The 11839-nt window shown below is 54.9% G+C and overlaps 1 protein-coding gene across 3 annotated transcripts; it reads left to right on the top strand.

Moving 5' to 3' along the window:
- The first annotated feature begins 3084 nt into the window (after window positions 1-3084).
- Kiaa1522 (KIAA1522 ortholog) lies at window positions 3085-11796 on the top strand. Of its 3 annotated transcripts, none has more exons than XM_033767772.1 (8): window positions 3085-3243; window positions 5073-5243; window positions 5334-5389; window positions 5647-5770; window positions 6311-6427; window positions 6517-8355; window positions 8534-9256; window positions 9661-11796. In XM_033767772.1, the coding sequence occupies exons 1-8, from the start codon at window positions 3186-3188 to the stop codon at window positions 9681-9683; spliced, it is 3111 nt and encodes a 1036-aa protein (XP_033623663.1). In that variant the 5' UTR covers window positions 3085-3185; the 3' UTR covers window positions 9684-11796. The 3 variants fall into 3 exon arrangements, with proteins under 3 accessions (XP_033623663.1, XP_010619834.1, XP_010619832.1); XM_010621532.3 differs by having other exon boundaries at window positions 6517-8421; window positions 8585-9256; XM_010621530.3 differs by having other exon boundaries at window positions 6517-8471; window positions 8650-9256.
- Window positions 11797-11839: the final 43 nt, after the last annotated feature.

Genomic DNA, 11839 nt, shown 5'->3' with positions numbered 1-11839 from the left:
GTTTTTTTTTTTTTTTTTTTTGAGGTACCATGGATCAATCTCGGCTAAATTCTAGGTCCTGCTTTGTTTTGTTTTGTTTTTGTGCCTAGGTTTTGCTGTGTACTTCAGGCTGACCTTGAACTCTATGTAGTCTAGACACTCCTCCTGCCTCAGCCTCCTGAGTGCTGGGACTGCGGGGGTGTGCCACTATGCCCTGCTTCAGTGGGACATTGTGGAGGGGAAGGCCTGCCCATGGACAGTGTTTGAGCTTTTGAGCTGGCCTGTGTGTCGCTTTCTGGTGTGCCTTGTACATTGAGGGTATGACCAGGGGCTGGGTATCATCTCAGCTCCCGGAAGCCTCTTCGCTCCTGCAGGTAGAGGTGACTCAGGTGTGGGTGACTCGTATGTGGTGAGCTTCCCTCAAGGCCATAGCCCCAGGCAGCACCTCTGAACTGTGCAGAAGCAGAAAGCCCTGGAACAGACAGCTTTGGGCAAGGTCTCTCTGGACCTCAAGTTTCTCAGTGAGGTGCCCTCCCCCAGCTGAGACTCTGCTTATTAAGTCCGCTCCAAGCAAGCCGCAGGTGTACAGACCTGTGCTGGGGTGGCCCAGAGTGGCAGCTCTGGCCAGGCTGTGGGTGGGGAGAGGGAAGGGTGTTGTTAGGACACCAGATGTTATCAAGTCTGAGAGCTTTGGTTCTGGCTGGGGAATTTGCAGCTGTGGTCCTGATGTTCCCCCAGCCCCAACTTAGTGAGAGTGCAGACTTTTGTTTCCCTGCTAGGGGGAAGATGAGGATGGCTGTCTTGTGTGGTGAAGGGCTCCAATTTTACAGCCAGCCAGAGCTGGGAAAGTAATCTAGCTTCCCAAGCCATACAGGTCTGCTGTCAGTTACTAGGAAAGTACCTTCAAGTACCTGCCTTGAAGGGCTGCCCTAAGGTCTATGAGGGCAGAGACTATTTTGCCTTCCACCAGTACCTGGCACCGTGCCTGGCAAGGATTAATCACCCTGCAAGTGTTGGTCTGCTGCTCTTTTCTGTTAGCATGGTACTGATGAGAAGGCCGGATGGGACTGACCTAAAAGGGGGAGGATTAGGGCAGTGAGAAACATCCAGTTTGTAGGGATGGTGGAGGCTCTGGACTCCCTCTTCAATGGGGAGGTCAGGTTTGCAGCTGGCACAATGTATGACTTCTGGACTCAGGTGGAAACGTTACTATCATTTATATAGTGGAGGCTAGAGCAGGTAGTGTCACAATGTTTGCCCCCTGCAGGTTTCCTCATATGTAAAATGGAGATACAAGTGCTTACTTAGGATTGTTATTTAGATTTCAGGGGTGTATAGTAACTGGCTCCACAAACTGTTCTCCAGAAAGGGAGGGTTCAGCTGAATGGTTTCAAAAAGGCCTGTGCAAGTTGTGCAGCAAATGGGGAAGGACCTGCCAAGGGGTCTTGTAACTTGGGAGCTACTGTGAATTCCTACATCCCTGAGGACTATTGATCAACCTCCAGGAGCTCTCTGAATAGAATCCAGACTCTCCCAAGACCTAGGGCCCTCACCTGACCTGGCTTCTGTCCTGCTGTCACCTCACTTCTTGCCATTCTGTCCTTTGCGCAGCATATTCAGACACACTGGCCTCGTCTCTATTCCTAGAAACCCACCACTCTGCCTAAAGGCTTTTATATGTACCGTTGCCTGTCTAGAAGTCTCTGTCCCCTGTACCTGCCCTGGCTGGCTCCTCCTCATTTGGGTCTCAGTTCCAACATCCTTTTCTGCAGTACTGGGGAATTGGACCCAAGGTCTTCACACTGAGCTATATCCCCAACCTTTTATTATTTTGAGACAGATCTCATTAAGTCCCTAGACTGCCCAGGCTGGGCTAGAATTTGATTTTATTTTTATTTTTATTGTTTGGTACTGGGAATCAAACTGAGGACCTTGCTCTTGCCAGGCAGGCCTGGCGCCACTGAGCCAAATCCCTGGCTCTGGGCTAAAATTTGAAATCCTCTGCCTCTCAGATTGGCTGGGTTATAGGCACGTACCACCACAGCCGGCTACAGTGCCACAGCTTCTCAGTCTTTACTGCCTAAAATTAATCTGCCTCATTCATGTATTATTTATTGAACCCCTAGCGTGTGCTAGACACTGATTTGGGCTCTGGGCGCATACCAGTGAACAGATAAGTTCCCCTCTTTTAACTGTAGTCCCTTGTACTAACTTAATATTTGCCGACCAAATGAATAGATGTGGCAGTCTCCTAAGAGGAGGTTGTGACTTGTGTGTGAAGGAACTGGAGCAGGACTTAAACCAGGGCCTGTACCAGCACCCCCGCTGCAATGTCCTGACCTTTACTGACTTTGCTGTTTCTTTGCCAATTCTGTTATCCCTGCCTGGTGATCTAGCACATTGGTAAGTCACAGTGGGGCAATCAGGAAGAAGCCTAGGCTGGGGCTGGAGGTCTGAGTTGAAATGGTGCCTGTGCCGTGTGACCTCTGAAAGTTCTCTGTTTCTCTAGTCCTCTGACGTCATGTGGCCAAAGTAGGAAGAAAGTCCCTGGCCCTGCGGGGTTGAACACACATCTGAGGGGTTGTTACCACCAGTCACTTGATTCTGTGTCAGGCATCTCCTTGGCTTCCCAGGGCGTATTGTGTCCCTGCTCCTCCAGGGGCCTTTCACAGCCTGGCCGTGTCCACAGGTAGCCCTGGGCTCCCGCCTGGCTGCTCTGTTAGTGAGTCCTTCCCCGGGGAATTACCTCAGCAGCCAGGAGGGCTTGAGGGTGGGCACCATGCCAAGTCTGGCCTGGCTGCCTATCCAACTACCATCTGGCAGCTGGGATCCTTCCCTTACAGCTGGCATCCTTCCCTTAGCTCTGGCTCCTGAGTTTCAGGCAAGGACTTGGGAGCAGTTGGTGAACAGCCTCTGGAATTAAGTATCACAAGTCCCTCCTCCCCAGTTATACCCTCTATGGAGCACCAAGAGCCACTCAGCTTCCTTCTCTGTCCCAGTACCCCGTGTGGGGGCGGGGTTGGCGAGTAGGCGGGATCAGTGGCGAAGGTGGGAGGAGGACCTGGAGCAGCCCTTCCCCCTCCTCCTCGCTGTGCTGCCCGCGCTGGGCTGTGAGGTGGCCGCCGGGCTTAGCGCTGGGCTGGGTAAAGGCGTCCTGTGCTCCGGGAGGTTAGGGTGGGGTAAGGTCCCCAGTGGCTCCCGCCATCATGGTGGTGTTCCTGGGCCGCCACCTCCCTGCGCTTCTTGAGCTGTTTAAGAAGAAGGGTGAGTGGGTGTGGCTGGGGAGGAGGGGAGGGATCCCCGACAGCCTCCTTTGCTGGACCCTTGTGTAGGAGGGGGAATCTCAGCTCGGCCGAGTAATGGCGTGGGGGAGGGGGCTAGTAACGAGCCGGCCTCTCCCGTCCGGCTGCCTGCCTTTGTCCGGCCGCTTTGTTACTGCCTTTGTGTGGGCACTGCTTGGGAGGATGGACCCAGGTGTCTCTGACCTTGAAGCCTGCTGCCCTCGGGCCACATCTCCTTGCAGGGGAACCCTCCCACACTTTACAGCAGATGGGAAAGGATGCAATGTGGGGAACGGCGAGGAAAAGTAGTACTGCTGAAAGCTGAGGAGCGTGGTCCGAGGACTGTGTTGAGAGGCGCGCACGCCCGCGTGTGGAGTGTGTGTGTGTGTGTGTGTGTGTGCGCGCGCGCGCGGGGTGAGGGGTGTTCTGCGTTTGCAGGCCAGGATTCAGGCAGTGAGGGGCCACAGCTTTGTGGACTTTTGGACACCCGGGGTCCACTTTGGGAACTCAAAGTTAAGTCCTGGCTTTGTCTGACTCTTATCTGCTGGATGACCGTAGGCAAAGCCTTTCCCAGTGGAGCTCCCTGCCTCCTCCCTTGCAACAGCAGGATGGGAGAGAAGGTGTGAGACCCAGTGAGGTACTTGCCAGCTCTGACCTGGTGGAGTTCTGATAGCTTTCCTGGGACAGGAGCTCTGGCTGAGGAAGGGGCCGCGACAGGCGTCCGAACTGGAGACCCTGTTCCTGGGGCGTGGCCCTTAAAAGGGCTTATTTTGTTCTTGCTCCTCTCCCAGGTGCTGTCAAGGTCACGTGACCCTCCTAGCGGTTTTGCTTATGTTGTGGGTTTCATTTGGGAGAGGGGGGCTGCCAAGTGCTGACACAGCCCCATCCCCAGGATTAAATGACCAGCCCCTCTGGGCGGAGCCTGTAACAGGAGCCTCTGTAATGGATCCTTGGCTGCTCTGCTCAGGGGGCCAGGGCCTCTGGGAGAGGGCATACCTAGGACTGTAACCCCAAAAGGCTGAGCTCCTGGCTGGGGTGGAGGAGCTTGGGTCCCTCCTCTCCCCTCCCCATCCCTCCACCAAAGGGCAGCCATACATATGGGTGAGTAGGGGGGCCCAGAGGTTATATCCTTAATGTGTCCTTCACTCAGGGTTTCCTGGGAGTCTGGTCATAACCCCTGCCAGCTGCCTCTCCTTCCTGGTTTTCTATGGTATCTTCTCCCTGGATCTGTGCCAAGGCATTGTATGAAAAGGGTGGCTTGTTCTTTAAGGTGGGGCTTGTGGTCTAGACATAAATGTATTTGCTGTGGCCTGTGTGTGTACTAGGGGTGTCTTGCACGAGTCTCTGAGTGACATTGGATACACAGTTGTGTGTACACTTAAATACTGTGTGTGTACATACAGACTGGATCTGTGAGTGTTGTGAGGATTTGTGAAGCCTGGGTGTGGGTACATATGTGGGCCTATACTCATATGCTGACTTGTATGTCTACCTTGCTGAGGCCTATGGGTGCTGTGTGCATAGACAGTGGGTCTGTGTGCCCTGTGTACAGTGCCTTGTGTGGAGCTCTTTATGTGGTGTGAGTACTCAGATGTGTGTACCCTTTGGTGTAGTTTGCATATGTATTTGTGGCTGTGTGTATTGTGTATCCAGTAATGTGGGTTGTATGTCTGGGCTGGGGGAATTGGACACTGCATGTATGTGCAGGGCATGTGTGGTGTCAGGACTGTGGGTCCTTTGTCATGGTGCCTGTGCATCTTAAGGGCCGGCAGGCCTTTAGGCCTCACTTTTCTTCCTCCTCCATTTCACTAGGCTCTGCCAAAGCTGAAAGTGACAAACGTCAGAGCTCAGGGCCTGGCCAGGGACCAGGGTTTGTCGTGGATGAGCACCAGGACAATGTCTTCTTCCCCAGTGGGCGACCACCTCACTTAGAAGAGCTGCACACTCAGGCCCAGGAGGGGCTTCGCTCCTTGCAGCACCAAGGTAACCCTCCCCTCCTCTCCTCCAATGCTGTGGCTCTCTCAGCTCCAAGGTACAGGGGCTTATCCCACATACCCTTCTGGTGTCTTCCAGAAAGACAGAAACTGAACAAGGGTAACTGGGACCATGGAGACACCCAGAGCATCCAGGTGAGCCCTGCCCCCCAGCTCAAGCCTGACTGCTCTTCCTTCCCTATTTGACCTCTGGCCAACATAGCTTTGTATGTTGCTGGGTCTCTTTGTTTCCTGCATCATCTGGACTGAATGATCCTGGGGGCTCATCTAGGATTGCATTAGCTGATGTCTGTGTGATATTGGGAGGAATCTGTGAATCAGAAATTCCAGCAGGCAGTCCTGAGTAGGCAGCCTACTCAGGCCAGGGCCTGGTCTCTTTCTCCCCCCAACAGTCTTCCCAGGCAGGGCCAGATGAAGACAGCATCTCCTTCTGCAGCCAGACCACATCCTACACGGCTGAGAGCTCCACAGCTGAGGATGCCCTGTCCGTCCGCTCGGAGATGATCCAGCGCAAAGGTATCTGCTTACCAGCTGAGGTTCCTGGACAGGGAAGAGGGTGGCAGGAATTGTCATGTCCCAGCACCTGCAGCTTCCCTTTTCCCTCCTAATGCAGTGTTTTCCCAGACTCTGTGATTGAGTGAATTCAGGAGACAGTATCCTCTGTTCTCTTGGAGATTCATAATGTACATTCACTGTAAAGTAGGACAGTTAAGAGTTGAGAAACCTGTGTTTGAAGCCTGATGTGCTACTTAGCAGCTGTGTAACCTGGGGCAAACCCTTAACCTCTCTGAGCTTCTGTTTAATGTTCTATAAAAATCAAAGGATAATAAGAGCATTTACTTTTTTGGAATGAATAACAAGCTCTATCATACTGACATAATAATAGTATATTTACTAAATAGTAATAAGCATTCACCAAATGAAAATGCTCATTGTTGCCTAGTAGCCTTCCAGAAAGGTCACCTCCAGAGCTGTTATTAATAGCCCGTAAAAGTAGTGCTCTGCGGAACGTGCGGAGTCCTTCTGTACTAACTGGTTTTCTTCCCCCACCCTCAGGCTCCACCTTCCGACCCCATGACTCATTTCCCAAATCATCTGGAAAGTCAGGGCGCCGGCGGCGGGAGCGGCGGAGCACAGTGCTGGGACTACCACAGCATGTGCAGAAGGAGCTTGGTGAGTCCTGGATTAGGCAGGCAGCAGTGATGGGTAGAGAGACCTGGCCAGACCCTCTCTGCTGACTGCTGCCTCCTTGTCCACTCCAGGCCTGCGTAATGAGCGGGAGGCACCACGTACTTCTCGGCCTCCTGGTCCACGGGACGCTGTCCGCATCCCCACAGTGGATGGCCGTCCAGCTGGCCTAGCCTTAGGCACAGGGGTCCGGGTGTCCCTGCAGGCCCTGGAAGCAGAAGCAGAGGCTGGTGTGGATACAGAGGCCATTCTGCAATGCCACATCGACCGTGTCTACCGGGATGACACACTCGTTGGCCGGTCCACTGGAGCCCGGCCCCCACCGCTTACCCGGCCCATGTCCCTAGCAGTGCCAGGACTGACGGGAGGGGCTGGGCCTCCAGAGCCCCTGAGCCCAGCCATGTCCATCTCACCCCAGGCCACCTACTTGTCAAAGCTGATCCCACATGCTGTGCTGCCACCCACAGTGGATGTGGTGGCCCTGGGCCGCCGCAGCCTGCGCACACTGAGTCGCTGCAGCCTGGTCTCAGCCAGCCCAGCCTCCATCCGTTCGCTGGGCCGCTTCTCCTCAGCCTCCAGCCCCCGGCCCCGCAGCCGCCATCCTTCCTCCTCCAGTGACACCTGGAGCCACTCTCAATCTTCCGATACCATTGTGTCTGATGGTTCTACCCTCTCCTCTAAGGGGGGCTCTGAGGGCCAGCCAGAGGGCTCTGTGACTAACAATAGTGTGGCACCTCCTTCTCAAGGGGGCAGTGGGAGGGGCTCCCCTAGTGGGGGTAGCACTGCTGAAGCCTCAGACACAGTCAGCATTCGGAGCAGTGGGCAGTTGTCTGGCCGGAGTGTGTCCCTACGAAAGATGAAGCGCCCTCCACCACCACCCCGCCGGACCTACTCCCTCCATCAGCGGGGCTCAGCAGCACTTGATGGGCCCTTAGGGTTGCCTCCCAAGCCCGAGCGGAAGCAGCAGCCACAGCTGCCCCGGCCACCCACTACAGGTGGGTCAGAAAGGGTGGGGGCGGCACCCTGTCCACCCAACTCGGCAGGTGGCTGGGTGCCTGGCTTGTCTCCCAGTGGTTCCCGGCGTCCCCCATGCTCCCCAGAACGGACACTTTCACCCTCCAGTGGATACTCAAGCCAAAGTGGTACCCCAACCCTCCCTCCCAAGGGTCTGGCAGGTACCCCTGCCTCCCCAGGCAAGGCCCAGCCTCCTAAACCAGAGCGTGTCACATCCCTTCGATCACCTGGAACCTCTGTGTCCTCTTCGCTTACATCTCTGTGTTCCTCGTCCTCTGATCCTGCCCCCTCAGACCGCTCTGGTCCACACATGTCCACCTCCACAGGTGACAGGTTTGTCATACCTCCTCACCCCAAGGTGCCAGCCCCCTTCTCCCCACCTCCCTCTAAGCCCAAGACTTCTAACTTAGCTGCCTCTGCTGTGGTTGCCCCTCCTACGGTTCCTGGTCCCATCTCTACCACTGATGCCAGTCCTGAGTCCCTTCCTGCTCCCCAGACATTCCTGACCCCACCCCAGGAGTCTCCTGTTGTCTCCAAAAACCCGTCACCTCCACCATCCCCACCTCCATCTTATCACCCACCACCACCCCCTAGTAAGAAGCTGGAGGTGGTTGAGGAGGCCCCGCCAGCCCCCGAGACTGCTGAGGAGCCCCTCTTAGACCCCAACTGGCCCCCACCCCCACCTCCTGCACCCGAGGAGCAGGACTTGTCCATGGCAGACTTCCCCCCACCTGAGGAGGCCTTTTTCTCTGTGGCTGGCCCTGAGCCTGCAGGCCCTTCGGAGCCCCCAGAGTCTGTCAGGCCTTTGGCTGCTTCCCCTTCAGCTACTGTCTCTGCCCAGAACCAGTCCCAGGGAACCCCAGAGCCACCTCTGGCTCCACCAGTTCCACCTCCAGCTGGTTCTGTCCCCGAGTTTCTGGCCAAGCCCCCTCAGGAGAAGGAGCCAGTAGGCAGCAGCAAGAGCAGTGGGACTTCCAGGGAGGATGCAGGTGCGCCTCTGGTTACGCCTTCACTCCTGCAGATGGTACGGCTGCGCTCTGTGGGCACTCCCAGGGGCTCTTGTTCCACCTCCAGCTGGTTCTGTCCCCGAGTTTCTGGCCAAGCCCCCTCAGGAGAAGGAGCCAGTAGGCAGCAGCAAGAGCAGTGGGACTTCCAGGGAGGATGCAGGTGCGCCTCTGGTTACGCCTTCACTCCTGCAGATGGTACGGCTGCGCTCTGTGGGCACTCCCACAGGGGCTCTGACCCCACCATTGGGGCCGTCAGCCCCCCAGAAGCCACTCCGAAGGGCCCTATCAGGGCGGGCCAGTCCTGTGCCTGTCCCCTCTTCAGGGCTCCATGCTGCCGTGAGACTTAAGGCCTCCAGCCTGGCTGCCAGTGAGGGCCTCAGGAGTGCCCAGCTGAATGGAGCATCTGAGGGACAGCCACGGTCTCCCCAGTCCCCTGCCTCCACAGCCAGCTTCATCTTCTCCAAGGGCACTAAGAAGCTACACATTGAGCAACCTGTGTCCCCTGAGGCCCAGGCTGACCTCCAGCGGAATCTGGTGGCTGAACTTCGCAGCATCTCAGAGCAGCGTCCACCTCAGGCCGTGAAGAAGCCACCTAAGGCTCCCCCACCTGTGGCCCGAAAGCCCTCTGTGGGAGTTCCTCCACCTGCTTCCCCCAGTTTTTCCCGGTCTGAGCCCCTTACTGCTTCTCCCGCCAACGGGCTTCCTCATGCCATGGACAGGACTAAGGGGGAGCTAGCCGAAAATGGAGGTACACAGCTGGCAGGCCCAGAGGAGATGAATCCCCCAGGCTCAGGTACAGTGGGCAGTGGTGGGCGTGGGTCTTAGCACTGATGGTGGGAAATAAGTATCCAGAGTACTACCACTGGGGATTTCCTCTGGGATTTTTAAGACTGGTCTTCTGATGCCTAGGACAGGCAAACCTATCCCTGATGAGCCAGTGAAAAGAACAAGTGTCCGGGCTTTGGCATTGGACCTACTCAGTGTATCCCAATTTTACTACTTTATTTCCTGTCCTAGCTGTGCTGTGAGCATGGCCAGTGCCTGCTATGCTACAGTGTCTTAAGTGTCCAGCTCAGTGCTGTTGGTGTCATATCAGTAAAGGGGATAGGATAAGTTTGGGTGAGAAAGTACCCTGGGTTCTTAGTGCTAGAACTAAGCTGGGAGGTCTGTTGCTAAGTGTCCCTGTTTCCCCTACAGAGCCACAGAAAGAGCTGGTCTGACCACACTTGCTGGCACTGCTGACCCATCCCAGGAATACAATCTCTCAGGGACCTGAGCAGCTCTAAGGACCAGAGGACACGGCAGAAACAACCTAAGAGAGAATGCCTGCAGCCTTAACCTCCACGGCCTTTGATATTTATGCAAGCCTGGTGTTGCCCCTGTCCTCCAAACCGCCCAGCTCTCATGCCTTTTCCTGGAAGGATTCACCTCCAGCAGCTGCTGCTTCAGCCTTGGCCTTAGCCTCATCTTGAAGGAGGTAGCTGGTGGGAGTGGGTGGCTGTGCCCCCTGCTGGCCACAAGACCACAGAGGCGGATGCAAACACCTTTTCTTTCTTTTTGTACATGTCCAAATCATGCACATACCTTAGTCCAGAATCAAAGCACTTTTGCAAAGTGGCTACATGTCCATCCTCTAGGGCCTGTGAAGCCACATTCCAAGAGCCTGTTTACATGACGGCAGCATCAGTCTCTGGTAGCCAGTCTGTAACTGGGACCAGTCTGTCTCCCTAATCCAGTTTGCTCCTTTTCTTAGTCCTTGGAGGTGGACGTCACTTATTCCCACCAGCTTCCCTAGGCTGAGGGCAGGAGCGGGACTGTCGAATTCCAAAGCACAAAAGGTGCAGTGGAGGCTAGCCTTCCTGTGCCTCAACTTACTACCAACCTCCTGCCTTCCAGTTCTGCCAGGTGCTCCATGCAGGGCACAGTAAGTGGGAGACTGCTAGGACCCACATGGGTAGGGGAAGAACAGAGTGGAAGTCTGAGGCGCCCTGCGTCCCCTGAATGTGACAGTCATCTCAGCTGGTCCTTGGCATGCCAGGCACCTGCCTTTTTCAGTCTGATCGGTGGGGGTGGACTGGCACAATTTCAGAGGCAGAAGCCCATGGGTTTGTCCCTTTCAGCTTGGCAGGGAACACTGAGGTGGAAGCAGGGGAACTGGCAAGGGGAGAGATTATGTAGCCAGCAGGCCCCGGTCTGACCTTTGGACTTACTTCACTGACATTTCTCTTCTCAGTGATATCCTTTCTGCAGCTGCCTTTCAGCAAGGGTGGTTCTGCTGGGGCAGCTGAGGCTGAGTGGCGAGGATGGGAAACCAAAGGTGCATTTTACTCAGCTCTGCCCTAGTCAGCGAGAGGCACCCAGTGCTCCTAGCGAGCAGGCCAGGTAGCTGTCCCCAGATGTCAGCCTCTGGTACTGATCCCTCTTCTGGGAATTTTAACAGCCTGTTTTCGGCCTTTACCAACTATCTAGGTACGCTGGCTTCCTCGTTGGCCCCCGTGACTCCAGAGGGGTGGTCACAATGCCTCCCTTTACAGCAGCCTGACTGCCACTCAGAGCCATCCTTTCTTGATCCCCTTTCCTTAACAGTGACATGGACTTGAGCCTGGCAAGGAACCTTGTATTTAGCTTCTCTGTCACCAGGAGTGACACTCTGGCTTCTCACCTGGCCCTCAAGAGCTGGGTGTATAGAGGGTATGTGGCTTGCTCTAGGGATCTTCAGTTCATCACTTCCATGTTCTTCCTACAACTGTAAACCAAGTCTTTCCCTTGCCCTGTGGGTAATGGGGAGCTGCTGCTGGGTGTCTGTTGTACTGCCCAGTGAGTTGAGGACGGACAATCAGCACTGTTCTGCCTGGAGCTCCCCATCTCCCCTGCCCTGGGACCCAGGACCCATCAAAGCCCCATGACACCTAGCAGTGTCCTCTGAGATGGTGAAGGCAGGAGGGAGCTCAACTTGTGTCTTTCCTTCCCCTCCAATGTTACTGGAGCGCTTATTCTGTCAGGATTTTCTGAGCTTATTTCCCCACTGGGTGGGCCAGTACAAAGGAGAAGGAATCTGGAAGAGGCAACTTTTCTTTGTCCTTTGGGGTAAATGAGCTTGACCTAGTGCAAATGGAAAGACCAAAAGCCTCTGATTTTTAATTTGCATAAAAATGTTAGAAAAGAGAAATATATATATGTATTATATATATTTCTTTAAATTTTTGAGTCTTTGATATGACTATACAAACAATCCATTCCCTGTCCCAAAGCTTGAGTGAGACACATGAAAAGCTGTGTTTCATTTAAAGGTATTAAATGATTGAAACTTGGCTGTGACTGTTGCTTCCTCCAACACCCCTGCCCCATGTCACATGTCCTCAGTGGTTAATACTGG

The sequence above is a fragment of the Fukomys damarensis genome, unplaced genomic scaffold (assembly GCF_012274545.1).
Source record: "Fukomys damarensis isolate Sample0158 unplaced genomic scaffold, DMR_v1.0_HiC HiC_scaffold_23, whole genome shotgun sequence".
NCBI classification, from domain to species: Eukaryota; Metazoa; Chordata; class Mammalia; order Rodentia; family Bathyergidae; genus Fukomys; species Fukomys damarensis.
Note: the sequence above shows the minus strand (reverse complement) of the source record. Positions and strands in the feature narration are given on the sequence as shown.

What these genes read in the sequence shown, in the direction of transcription:
- Kiaa1522 (XM_010621532.3), top strand. Translation starts at nt 3,186, where the DNA reads ATGGTGGTGTTCCTGGGCCGCCACCTCCCTGCGCTTCTTGAGCTGTTT. An exon ending in TGAGCTGTTTAAGAAGAAGG is followed by an intron (nt 3,244 to 5,072) that starts GTGAGTGGGTGT and finishes CCATTTCACTAG; the next exon opens with GCTCTGCCAAAGCTGAAAGT. An exon ending in GGAGATGATCCAGCGCAAAG is followed by an intron (nt 5,771 to 6,310) that starts GTATCTGCTTAC and finishes CCCCACCCTCAG; the next exon opens with GCTCCACCTTCCGACCCCAT.